The sequence below is a fragment of the Hirundo rustica genome, chromosome 21 (genome assembly GCF_015227805.2).
Source record: "Hirundo rustica isolate bHirRus1 chromosome 21, bHirRus1.pri.v3, whole genome shotgun sequence".
Classification (NCBI taxonomy): domain Eukaryota; kingdom Metazoa; phylum Chordata; class Aves; order Passeriformes; family Hirundinidae; genus Hirundo; species Hirundo rustica.
The window spans coordinates 4,904,461-4,918,367 of NC_053470.1; the positions used below are offsets into that span (position 1 = coordinate 4,904,461).

The following is a 13,907-nucleotide window of genomic DNA, read 5'->3' on the forward strand; positions in this document are numbered from 1 at the left end:
AGCAATTCCCTAAAGACAAGGCTTTGGGTATTTTTGATTATTGTTTTTGGTTTTTTTTTTTTTGTTTTTTTTTTTTTTTTTTTTCCTTTGTTTTTTGTGTGGGTGTTGTGCTTTTTTTTTTTTTTTTTTTAAATTCAAAGAAAAAGTGTAAGTACAGCTCCTGCAGACAGTGAATTCCTCAGCAACACACCCTCCACAAAGAATAAATGTGTTGTAGGCTGAATTCCCAGCAGCTCTTCAGAGCACAAAAGGCCTGCCAAGGAGGAAAATTTGGATGCCTAAGCGCAGCTCCCAGTGCTACCTTGTGTAACACAGGATAAGACATCTGCACAGCAACCTTCCACACTGGAACTGGAGGGCTGAAACACAAATGAATTGCTGCCATAATCAGACATACAAATTTGGGTCTGGATGGCATCAACTTTCCTAAATGCTCAGAAGAACTGATTTTTTTTTTTTTTTAATCTTAAAGAAAGAAGCTCAAGAATAGATTACTCTTGTAGCTTCAATTTCATCATGAGCTAAAAGCATTATGACAGAAGAAGGCATTAGTGATACAATAAACAAAGATGAAACTAATAAAAGATTGAAAGCTGTGATACATTTAAATATATCAATACCATTTTTCAGATTCCATTGGCTGCTTTGGCCTGTTCCTTGTGTTTACTGAAACTGAATGATTAAGAAGCCTAGGGAAAAAAAACAAAAGCAAACAAATATATTTAAAACTATTTTCTTAGAATGTTACTTTCACTGCATCACATTTCCTGTACATAATTAAAAAGTTTTGAACATTAGGTGGCATCTTCCATGAAACTAAAATGTGTGTGCACACATATAAAATCCAAGTCCATTCCTGCTTCCATTTGAATTAAAAGTATCATTTCCAGCTCTTGAAGCATTTCAAGTTCTGCATTTTAAGGAAGCAAAACTTGGTGGTAATTCAAACCAAAATGAAGTCTCCTCTTACTTTTCTCCCTAAATAAATACTGTTTCTACTGATCTCACACCTGTGTAAAGTCATGCTGCTCTCAACAGAAAAGGCACCACTATTCGCTGAGATTAGAAGACGGAAGATAATCAACCTAAAGCAGACCAGAAAGGACAGAGAAAGACTGAGCACAAAAAAGTCAGTCAGGAGGGGCAGATGAGAAGGTGACTGAGAAGGAAACACAGCAAGAGCAAAGGTAAGCAAATGCGGTGGAAAACTGAGAAACACAGGCTAAGAACTAAATGAAAATTTTAATGCAGAATTTAATGGAAACTCAATCTCTCTAAATGGTTAACAGCCTAAAAAGCCTGAACTTGCAACAGAGATTCCAAACGGTGTTTTCACCTGGAGCAAATGCATACCATGGGTGTGTGTGCACAGGAAGATGGTACGAAGTTATTATGGACGTTTTAAGTGTTAAAAATAACAAAACTATCAGTAACACTTAAAACAAAATGTTTTCAAGTATGCATCACCTTGAACTTAAATTCTGAGCTCTTGAAGATAGCAATATTACACTTTGACACTGATTTCATGTGCAGAAGAGTGATGGAAGCGTGTTTACACAGAATTATATCGAGAACTATAATGTTTAAGAATCAGAACACAACCAACCATTCAACAGAAGAAAGGAAACCAGTAGGCCCCTTCCTATATTCCTTTACCATTATGTAGTGCAGCACAATCATTAACTTTAAATGATTGATGATTTTTCAATCAAACTTCTCTGATTACTGTGATAACTGAGTTTAGTAATCTCATTTGCAGTATAAACCTCTCATTGCCTGACCCTCAGTTTAATGGGATTATGAGAAGTTAAGCCTGTAAACCTGTAAATGGCTGTAAAAGTTAAAGCCTGTAAAAGTTAAAGCCTGTAAATGTCTGCTGCACTCATCTGCTTCCTGTATTTTGTGTTCAGAAACTAAGTTTTGAGGGGGAATTCCAGAATTAATTTATATTATAGCCTGAAAAAAAGTATAACCAAAAAAAACCTATTCAGAGCATGGGTTATCAATCCAGAACATAAACATGCTATTTTAAAGTCTTGACTTTTTACAGAGAACCCCTATTTAAAGTAGCTTTGTCTTCAACTTAAAGCAATGAAAAAATCAGAGAGGCTTTGCAGCAAGCAACAACTATAAGTAAAAAAATATTTAGACTTAGTTTGGTGCAACACTTCACTAAAACTGACACTGTAGTGTAAATGCAATGATTGTATATAATACAGGCCATTCCTTTTTTATACTTACATGAAATGAAAGGAGTAACTATTCAAGCTAATTATGCTTTTCAGCTACTTTTCACCTTTTCTGTGCAACATGTATATAATTAATGACTGAGTTCATCAAAAACTATTTTTAAAAAGTATATTCTTATACTTTCTATAACAAAACCAGTAATTTTTGAAAGTTCCTGTTTAAAAACTGAAGAATATCAATGGGGAAGTACCACCAAGTTCAGTATCTGACATTTTGCAAGCCCAGTTACAGAAATCTCAATTTCCTGTGGAATAATGAATTGAAAGCTTTTAGCTAAAGAAAATCGTGAGGAAAATTAATCTGAATTTACTAAATTGCAGACAACTGGCAAAATAATTTGTTCAGCTGGAAGGGGGTTGGGGGGAGTCACTGCAGGCATGGTAATTACTGTCTGCCAGAAAATACAATGCAAGGCAGAGTATGTAACATGAAAGTAGAAGTAGTTCAAATTCAGAAGTTACACTCAAGCGTGGTGTTGATGGTCCAACAATTTCAGCAACTGCTGCCATTCATACTATTACTCATTAAATCCAAACCTTTTATTGTACAGGTCAATTATGGACCAAATACTGATGATCTGACTGATTTGTGAACTAAAACTTGCATAGGGCACCTGCGCTAGAACTGCAATAATTTCCTACTTACGATTCCTACAAATCACACCAATTCTGTTGTTACAGAGGTAGCACACAGACTAATCCTCTGAAAGGGTTCTAAGTCTCACATAATGTTTAAGATCCAAATTACTCAACACCATATATTTATATATTCTACTTCTATATTATGCAAGCACAACATCTACTCCAAAGTGCTTGACCAGATGAGAGAAAAGGGCAGTGGCAAGACCAACGATGATCCTGGAAAATATTTTCTCAAGTTTCAGGATTTAAAGAGCGGAATCTCTTCTCAGCCATTTATACTTTCACATTTTGTGCAAACGTAGCAATGATTAACAGACACAAATGAAGTGAACCATGGTAGTGTAATTTTAAGGTTAGCTATCTTCAAGTTTAGACAAGCAAGTACTGCCTTAAATCTCTAAAATGTAAAAAGACACTAGAAATCCTGTGCACTGAGACAAAGATGATTTATTTTTCACTTGTTCCAGAGCAGTTCACTGACTTCACATCTGGCTCTGCTTTGTGACTGAAGCTGTGCTCTTCTGGATTTAGACAGTTTTAGGAAATCACTGTTGCCAGGTAAGAACCCAGAATTAATCTTAATGCAAATTTAAACAGGCTCACTTGGAACCAATGAACATTATTTAATCTAAACCCCACTGTCCTTTGAAAAAGACAAGGAGTATCCAGACTAAGTTACAGAGCTTCAATTTATAAGGTAACAAAGTCGGAAATCACTTCACTCAACACCTACACGTTTGAGTATAGTCTACACTATACTCCAGTTTTATGTTACTGGTGAGGTTTGCACATTACAAATGAGTTAAATGCAAAACAAATTAACTCTGGTCATGCTAAGTTGAAAATGATCACTTTAAAACCAAAGTCTCAAACAAACAATACAAAAACACCAAACAAACAAAATCCCAAAAAACTAAAAGCACTGCTTTGCCTGAGGTACTATATCTGAGGTTATATACTTAAAGAATAATAAAAGATTTTAAGGTTTGGACTCAAAGTGTTCTTTGAAGAATTGCCTAATTAAATATTTAATTAATATCTCGCCCTAAACAACAAAGAATGCATTGCAAACTGGTTTTGCTAACAAAACATCTTAGGCTAACTCAGCCAATCCCTTTAACTCTGTTTTCCTTCAGGAAATGGCCAAGAGCATTTCTTTTGTCCAATTTTAACTCTTTATACCTTGATGCACGTCCTGCCGCCCTGGTCCTCTGGAAGAGCTTTTCACTGAATGAAGTTCTATAGCTTAGTGGCCTTCGTCTGTGTTCACATTTCATGCACACCAAAGCCAAAGACGGAAGGAGGAAGCAGGATAGGTTGATGGGAGAGGACAGGGAAGTCGTTAGCGTAGCAAGCAAAAGGAAAGGAGACTGCATAATATTACAAAAACATACACTGAACAAACAGAAACGTGATTAGTAAGGGATTATTTTGTGATGCTTAACTGCCCTGAGGATTCTGTTCACTGATTGACCATATTTTCCACAAATAAGCACAGAAGTATCTTCACTAAATACTTAGTAATATTCTTACTGCTGGTTAAAAAGCCCCATGGATTCAAAATCAGGGCTAAATTCTCTGTTAGAGGTAATTTTGAGCTCGTGTACCTGAAGATACATAAGCAACCTTTAAAATATAAATGCTAAACTAAGAAGTAAAACTTAAGAACTATTAAGATTGCACATTTGCATAATTCAAGACAAAGCAGAACAAATAGCAAGACCAGTGCATTAAGACACAACATATGACGAGTAAAATTCAAGTTGCAGTACTTCAGACGAGGAGTGGCTTGGCATTTCAAATGATTAGATAACTGGGAAATACGTAGTCAAACAAGAGCCTCATGCAACATAAATAGCCATCATATAAAAAGACAATATAAGAAAAACACTCTCATTCTCTCTTCCTTAATAGGAGAAAATTATGCATTCTTGGCCTTATTTGTAGTACTTTTGGTACTGAGAATAACACTAGCATTAAGATTTCATTCTTATTTTTCCCCTCCCTGTGAACAACAAAAGAATTTTGAATGCAGGGCTTGGAGCTCTAAGCAAAATTTATTTTATCTTTTACTCATGCACACTACTGTTTTTATATTTACCTAATATAAAATGCTGGTGAATTTTTAAGACCCTGCCATTCATAGAATTGGGATCTCAGGTCCTCTGAGGGCTTCATGTGTATTTCAACCATCTTAAAAGCAAAGTGGCAGAGTCTCATAATTACCCAGAAATTTGAAAGAAAAGAAAATAGTACTTAAGTCGGTATGAACTTACATCCATTAGTGTGGGATACTGAATGGGTGTTATGAACTATTTTAGTTAATGAGCTACTGTTAAATACAACTTTCACCTCTCAGAGGAGCTGTACAGAATTTGCTTGCTTGGTAAAGGAACAGCACAGAAACTGTTCCTACATCAGCCTGGCCATTTCTATGTTTCTGTTCCTTCCTGTTCATCATTTCACACAGTTGCTAACTTGTTCTATTACATCCCTTCAATCTGCTGCTCGTTCCATGGCTCCTTTTCAAGAATTGTTCTGTTGAAATGCCCATAATGAAGCAGAGAAAGGCAGGGCAGTTGAAATGATATATTTTTATACATAGATATTGTCATTTGACAGAATAATGTTCAAACAAATTTCCCCTTCAGTCCATAGCATACTGACTGAAGGTAATACCACCTAAATTAGCTTGTATCTGAATAAAAATAACCAGTCACAAACAAACTGTAGGGAGGTTGTGTAATTCAGACAAGAAACACAGGAGAGGTACCTTGACAGAGCCTGTCACTTCACTCCTTAGCAGCTGGACAAAACTGTTCTCAAAATAAGGTGTCAAAAGCTTTAGGGTAAAAGAGAGGCTAAAGAATAAATTAGTTGCAACAAAAGTTATTTTAACTAATATTGTTATACCTGTGTTTTTGTTCTTGCTGCAACAACTGAGCTGCTATTTTTCTCAAGTCAGACACTTCTTTGAGTCCATCCTCATCTTCAGCCAGCAGCTGCTCTTTCTGAAGTCTGAAAAATTAAACATTAGTGACCTGCCTGACTTCAGTGAAGCAAGACACAGAGATGGCTCATTATGGCAGTAAGTAAGCAGTGATTCTCTGTCCAAGATGAGAATTTTTTCCTCCATATGCAAGGAGCTTAAAACCCCACTATCACCCCTGCCACTACTAGTAAAAACCTACTCAAAAAAGACAAAGAAGATTTACCTTTTTTCATCTCCCCAGTCCTCATTTTGTTCTATTTTCTGGGATTTCTCAGGATGTTTTCCCCGTTCCTTCAACAAAATGGGAAAAAAAAAAAAAAGTTAGAATTGAATTAAAGGGAAAAAAAAGAAAAAAAAAAAAAAAATCAAGGCTGCTGAACAGTTTTTCTTTTGTCAGTCTGTGGTACCTTGACATAGGAGAGCAGGGGGCCAATCTGTGCCTCTCCCTGCTCAGGAAGAGCTCCCTCCTCTGCGTTGGGATCAATGTAGTCAAATGCCTCCTGGTCTAGGGAGGATTTATGAAGAACACGAAAGATATTAAAACAGTTCTCTTGACCAAACATTATTGCTGAGAGAAATAAGTACTTATGAAGAATGTCACTTAAAGGTAAAAGAAATTGTGCCTTCTTAAGCTAGAAATAATGTTTTTATTTCCTTTTTCTCAAGCCTTCTCTGCTTGTGATTATTACATTGTTTTCTGAACTGATGAAAATACAATACCAACACATGACCCTGTGATTTTGTGCCATTTTCTTACATTAGATTACCTAAGCAAGGCATCTCTATTACCTAAAATGACAAATGCTCAACTGGTATTACCTTTCTGCGGATCGAGTTTACTTCCCATTACGTGATTGTCATTCCTTAATGTCTGCTCCCTTGTTGATTCTGACACCTGGGAGTGAAGGCTGATTGTGTCATCATCAGATGGCTGCAAAGACACTCACATTTAGTACAGAACTGACATGGAAATGGTATTATTATATGATTTCCAATATTCCCATCATATCATATCAATTAGACTCAACCTTAACCAGAAAAGTTAAAAAAATATATAAATAATTTTTGTCTGATATGGCAGTCTAAGGGTTTAAACTCAAGTGTACACACACTGAAAGAATATTAAATTCAACTTACTGAGGTATTTCTCAAATGATATAAAATACAAAGGAAAAAGTTCTAAAGAAATCAGAAATTATAAATTCAACAGTGAAAAAATACTCACTTCTGTAGTGGACAACCTTTTATCCCCATTATCACTTCCAATGCCAGAGTCTGGTCCATGGTTCTTATTGGGATAAAAGTCCTCCATGCTACATTAAGAAAAACAACACACAAAAAACCCACACAAGAATGAAAGAAACAGTAGTTTCACTTTCCATAAGAAAATAAACATCCTTTTCAAAATATGCTCTCTATACTCAAAAACCCCACTACTCACCTGTCTGTGAGTGGCTGGGAGGGAACTCGTTTACCTAATGATGGAAGATCCAAAGAATCTGGTTTTTTATCTATTCTGTGGCACGCCTGAATACTGAGGAATTTAAATATATGTACTTTGCCCTTTAAACATATCTGTTGGGAAACACAGGAACAAAAAGAAATCTTGATTACACAGCATGTCTGCTGAGAATACACCCCAAGAAATACCTGCTGCACTGCATTTACAGCCACAACACCCCAAAAGGAGAAATACAAGAAATACAGCTAAAAAAAAAAAGGAAACCTGATTGGAATAACTTAGAACAACTTCCTCTAAGATCCTAATGCAAATTTCTGTACTCATGTGCTTTAATACTAACCTGTGCTGGTGGTATCTGCATTGGATTGTTATCCAAAACTATAACTTGTAAGTGACGTAACTTTCTGTAACAAATGGGAATTTCTGTAATTTTATTACAAGAAAAATCCAGCTTTACCAAGGGAAGGTCTCCTAATTCTGCATTCAGGAAAAAAAAAAAAGCAAACAAAAAAAAAAGAATCAGTTATCTTCTTAACACTTTACCTAATTTGCCTACATCAATGGAAAGAAGATGAGTAGCTCACCATCTGGCAACATATGGAGATTATTTCTTCTTATGTTCAATTCTCTAAGTGACTGCAATTTTCCTATTTGCTGGGGAAGAACTTGAAGTTCATTACAGCTAATATCCTAAGAGAGATATAATTAATAAATCAACTGAACACCTTAAGTGAAATTACACAGAGGAATACTGCAATCAAAACTATTACAAAGCACACTATTAAAAGAAAAGAAATCCAAGAAAAGAAATCCAACTATTTTGGATTTTCCATGGAGTTGGATGTACCATAACAGATTTTGTTGGTTTTTAAAGTATTTAGTGATTCCAGAAATTCAGTTCAAGAAGTTTAATCGATGAATGGTGAAATGCTGGGCTTGAAATGAGTACTGTAGCCTAGAAATCAGGAGTTCCCGGTGCAGTTCCCGGATCTGTCAAAACTTCTTGTGCTATTGCTGCCAATTGACTGGCATTCTGCTCCTCTTCTAAAAATTCTCTTTCCTTAATAAACCTTGAACCAACCCATAAAACTAAAAAATGTACAACAGCAACAGCAGGCTCAGCAGCTTTTTGGATACAAGCACTAGAGGGTGACAAAGCTGCATCAAGTGACACAGACTACAGCTATTTCTGACAGTAATTTAATATGAATTTATGTAGATCAGAGTGATTAAAGAATCACACAGAATCTTTCCAGCCTTCTTATATTCTAAACAGGTATGTCACAGGTACTGGAATGAAAGGCTCTCTGCTATGTCCTTAATCATCATTCTGGGTTTGACAACCTCGGAAAATAAACCAAAACACAGAAACTGAATTTCAATGTTGTAGCTCTATATTTTAAAAAATATTAATAATTTATGATATTGAATATATAATGAATACATAATACATATAGTGCTTGTAAGTGTGCTTACTACAAAGATTCACAGTTGTACTTACCAGCTCCATTAGATCTCTCAACTTTCCAATTTCTTCTGGAATGGAGACCAGCTTGTTATTACTGACAACCAGAACTTTCAGTGGAAGATCAAACAGGTATTTTGGCAACGTTGACAAAAGATTTCGACTTGAAAGAAAGAAAAACAGACCGGCAAGGCTGGATTATAACATACAATATTCATAAAAAAGATAACTTTTCTCCACCTATTACAATTTCATCTGCAATGTCCATCATGAATTCCTTATCCGATACACGCTCTTTCAGGTGTGTGAATTTTAGATTCCCCATTTCACAGGACAGACTCTAACACCAAAATGTACAGAGAAATCTGTTAAAAGAAATAATGTTTGCCACTTGCTTTTATCCTGTTGGTATCTTCAGAAGAACCACCTGACCTGACAGTCTGCCAAGACAGAACTTTATGCAAGGCCATTGCTTCTCCTACCATCACAAAAAACCCTAAGTATTTAATTATTTTGCTGAGCAATAGGCTGGAAAGTCTTTTTCTTCTGTGTACACGATTTTCCAGCGACATGCATGTATACCTGCTTTGTGCACCTGAAATACACTGTAACCCGCTATTGGATTTAACTCTACATTGAATAGTGGCCCACACTAACAGACTTCCATTGCCAGAAGTACATAAAATGTTTCTAATAATGTACATTTTAAAAAGCCATAAGAAAATGAGCTTGTTCAGATGTGATATGAAAGCAATTAATTAATGTATAAAAGCAAAAAATAAAATTCTGTTGGTTGATGTTGATTTAGGTAGAGCTAGCTCTATTTCTGACAAAAAAGTTACTTTTAAGTGCTGATACTCGGGTTCATACTACATTAAGAAAAATACCACAAGTTTTAGTACTTAATTGCTATGTATTCAGAGCACTGGTTTCATAATCTAAAAATCTTGGGGCTTTAATGTTTTCTCCATGATTACAGTTTATAGAACGGCAACATTACACCATAAAATGAAAGGAAATTTCTAACAGTACCTTTATAAAAGCAATGTATTCATTCTGTTAAATTCTAAGTGAACAATACAGAGAAGTTATTTATATAGGTATGCATTAAGTTTCTTTTTACGTTGCATTTCAGGTAGATATGCCAGGTTTTTTTGGTTGAAAGCATGAGAAGCAAAAATATAACATGTAAGTAAACTTTTTTTGAACTGACTATAAAAACGTGGCAATGCAACTGTCATTCACATCCCTTACATAGGTTTTCTCTGGTTTTTCAGGTTTTGGGGTTTTTTAGGAGCTGCCTGCTTTACTATGAAATGCACAATACGTTTCTTCCACCATCTGAAGCCCAAATTACAATGTGAGAGCATGTGGTTTTCTCCTGTAACAAAGCACCTGAGCTAGGAAGGCAGATTTCAGCCTGCTCTCCAATGCTACAGCCCACATGCTCCTGCACTGCAAAAAACTGGTATTTGCAGTTTTTGAGACACAGTAGGTTTTGGGGGTTGAAATAGCTCTTAACTGAGAAAACTGTTTTGGATTTCATGCAGTCAACATCAGAAACAAGGAGTATTGTGGAAAACAGGGTCAGGAGAGTTTTCTAGATTCCTTCTCCTTCCAGAGCTCATATCCATCTTCCGTTCTGGTGAGAAAACCCAACCATATGTTTTCCAAGTTTAAAAAGAGCAGTACAGCAGTGGATGTAAATAATGGGCAAAATGAGCAGGACTTTCTGGCCAGAGTAATTCAGCCTCTTGATAGCAGCAAATTTTTATAGCTGTAGCTTCGGAACACTGTCTGTCAATACAACTTCAGAAACTCTGCAAACACAATGACCTGATGAAGCAAAACACCAACTCTCTAAGGAGATAAGTTATACAAAGACCAAAATCAACCACCATTACTCACCTAATGTTAAGGTATGTAAGCATTTGCAGGTTTTTAATAGATTCTGGGATGGATTTGATGCAGTTGTGATACAAATTTAAAGTTTCCAGTGGCGCAAACAGCCAGACATCAGGAGGAATTTCAGTAAATCTGTTCTTTGAAAGATCTAGAAGGAAATAGCAAAAAAAATTCCTTTTTTAGTCAAGACTTTCCCTGCAGTAAGAGGAGATAAAAGTACCCACTGTTATTCTTGTCATGTTCCTAAAAATTAAGGTGCTGCAAGAAGTGTAAAATAATTCAGTTTTACCAGATGCTCCCGCATATAATTAATACACAAAAGAGCCTTAAAATACTAAAAGATTATTGTTCAATATGCAATTACAACGGAAAGTAGAAGAGTGACAGGAATTCAAAAATACGTTTCCTACTACACAGTTACAGTTACAATGACAGTGAATATCAATTATGATTGCCCCTCCTCTATCAAGTCTTTGTTCTGTGCAATTTTTGGGTTTCTTCCCCTCCAACTCCAGGCACAACAGTAAATCAGGGTACAAAGGCAATGTTGTTTCTCCTTAGCTACATTAGAATTCAATGTCATTGTACAATGTATCTGCAATGTTAAACCCAAGTTCTCAAAACACCCTCAACACACTAACTGACATTCTCCAGCTACACATTTGTAACTTAACTAAAAAGAGGATAAAGTTGCAAAAATCAATGCCACAAGTATTTGTATATAAAAGTCAAGGTGTGATTTAGCCTGGCCTAAAAGCAGAAAGAAGAGATATCTTTGACCACGGAAACACAATTCTTGAGCTAGAGTTATTCTGCATGACTGCATTATGCAAATCTGCATGCAGGAGTTATGACGAAACAGAGCATTACCAAAATGCACAGCACCTCTGACTACATGAAACCTTGAAATGAACCAGAAGATACAAATGAGATGTGACCCAAGAGTCCTGGAAATTATCAGCTAAACTACCAAAACTTGTGCCATCAAAAGTCCACCAAACTACCTTGGAAGAAAGATATTTACTTGAGAACTGCCTAGTCTTCTGAAAGGAACTCTAGTTGCCAGCCCCAGACATTTCAAAAGGATGTGGTTTCTCAGAAATGCTGAACAGAGTCTTTTAACAGAGAAGTAATACATATCCCTTGCTATTTCAAGCTTTAGTTCTCAGTTTTTAACACTCACATGGAATAACTGTTTCTGCTTAGCTCCCATCACGTTATCACTGGAATGAACAGTTCTGCATAAAGCGTAGGAAAGGGTTGGAAAATTGGCCTCGAGTCATTGTCAGGTTCAAAGAGAGCTCAACAACCTGAAGTTAACTGGCAAAGCAGCTACGAGCAGCATTTCTCAGGGCCAACACTGGAATCAACACTGCCTAGCTTCTCCATCAGCAACCTGGCAAACAGGACAGAATGTGCCTTCCGGAAGTGCACAGACATCACCCAGCCAGAGGGACGGGATGAGAGCCGGGACCTCAGCTGGAAGACACCCAGTTTGAATAAAGGCTCACCTAAAGGATCCCTGTTCACACCAGCGTGGGCTGCAGGACAGAAGGGTAGAGGAAAGCTGTGCAGAGAACAGCCCGTGGTGCTGCTGAATGCAGGACACCAGCGTGCTGAGCAGAGGGAACAGCCTGCACAGTGTGCTGCAGGTGACCAGCAAACGAAATGGACTGGTACAATGAAACAGCATCTTCCTGTGGAGTTAGCTTGGCAGTAGCTTTAACTTTACTTCAAGACTAGAATATGTGAAATTTTGTGTGTTATCTGGCTGTCGCTCCATTATTTCTAAAAAACATTCTCAAGCTTAAGGGGCAGCACTGTGGGTTAGACCTGAACGCGAAGGCTCAAGGCCACAAAAATTTTGCTGCTGTATTTGCTTCCAGCCACACCTCAACTCCACATCTTGGAAAGTCCCAGGTTAAAAACAGCTTTGCTAGTCCTTCTGCAACAATAAAATCTAGAGGCAGGCCAGACAAGCAGAGGCTGCGCCAACTCTCTGCTCTGGACAACTGGACCAGGGATGGAATACTCCATAGGGAGCATAAACCAGCTGTGGTTTCCAGCCTGGCCTGACACAAATCACATCAGCACAGTGTGGCTGGAGCCCCTCAGTGCGCCCTCGTACAGAACCCACACAGCTGCACATCAAAATACAAACCAAGGTCACTTTATTTGTGGATTACTGTAGAAAACACTTCTCTGGAAACAATGTCTTTGAAGACACTGCAAGGCAAGGGTTACACTTTTTTATTAGGAAACCCAGAAATCCTATTAAAATAGGAAATGACACCCACTATCTCTCAACAATAAAATAAAAAAAAAGGTAAACAAAGAGGTGGGAGATAGCACTTGTAGTCCAAGCAATTTTTCATTCCATCATTGCAAAACAGCATTAGAATAGCTCCAGGGGTTGGTTCCGATTTTTATGAAGAGAAAGATTTGAGTATCTATAGTTTTCCACAGTATTCTCATATTGAAAGTACTTGCAGTTTTTTTAAATCAAGTAAAGCTACTTTTAGCTAAAAGTATCAAACTAAAGAATCATTTCTACTCCAAAAATGTTTTTATAACAAGCAAGAAGTTTATGAGGTAGTATTGTCTATTGTGGTAAATAAAATGTAGATGCGAAACTTGAGCAATTTAGGTACTTTTAAAAGACTATTAATACAACAGATGACCAAGAAAATACAGTCTGAAAAAAGGAAGAAACTTTAGGAATAGAGTGCTCCTCTATAAACGAGGCAGCTTCCATCTCACTTGAGAATGGCTTTGTCAGGGTTAATAGACTGGAGAAGCAAGGAAAGCTGCTAAATGCAGAATCACAGATGATTTAGGTTGACAACTCCTCTAGAAGTGAGATTATAGGAATCCTTTGCTTAACCAGTTTAGACTGGAAAACTCTCGGTGGGAGTGTTATGTGAGGACTAAACAGAAGACACTACCATGCCTGCTTATGAATCACAGGGTATTTCAATACTCTATCTCCACAGGAACAATGAAAGTGAGAAGTACACCATTACTAAGGTTAAATTGGAAAGAGGAACTAAAAAAAAGGAAGAAGTCAGTTGCCCTTTAGGCGTTTTTTTTGGTTTTTTTTTTCACAGAAAAAGTCTTTAGTTACTATAAGATGATGATTAAAAAACAATATATAGAAAGATCAAAAGAAAAGAATTTAAGGAAATCAGTCTG

General features: G+C 36.7%; 1 protein-coding gene across 2 annotated transcripts in view; it reads right to left on the minus strand.

Annotated features, from left to right (window-relative positions):
- LRCH2 (leucine rich repeats and calponin homology domain containing 2) overlaps positions 1 to 13,907 on the minus strand; it is a 37,427-nt gene that overhangs the window by 15,841 nt on the left and 7,679 nt on the right. Inside the window, exons 2-13 of one of the 2 annotated variants that reach the window (XM_040083868.1) lie at positions 10,719 to 10,863; positions 8,847 to 8,973; positions 7,930 to 8,035; positions 7,686 to 7,822; positions 7,325 to 7,458; positions 7,109 to 7,196; positions 6,703 to 6,814; positions 6,291 to 6,388; positions 6,107 to 6,174; positions 5,805 to 5,909; positions 4,074 to 4,151; positions 621 to 689 (exon numbers count right to left, since the gene is read on the minus strand). In XM_040083868.1, the coding sequence (XP_039939802.1) occupies positions 621 to 689; positions 4,074 to 4,151; positions 5,805 to 5,909; positions 6,107 to 6,174; positions 6,291 to 6,388; positions 6,703 to 6,814; positions 7,109 to 7,196; positions 7,325 to 7,458; positions 7,686 to 7,822; positions 7,930 to 8,035; positions 8,847 to 8,973; positions 10,719 to 10,863 (1,267 nt within the window). The remainder of the gene's footprint in view (positions 1 to 620; positions 690 to 4,073; positions 4,152 to 5,804; positions 5,910 to 6,106; positions 6,175 to 6,290; positions 6,389 to 6,702; positions 6,815 to 7,108; positions 7,197 to 7,324; positions 7,459 to 7,685; positions 7,823 to 7,929; positions 8,036 to 8,846; positions 8,974 to 10,718; positions 10,864 to 13,907) is intronic. The other variant, XM_040083869.1, reaches the window with a different exon arrangement.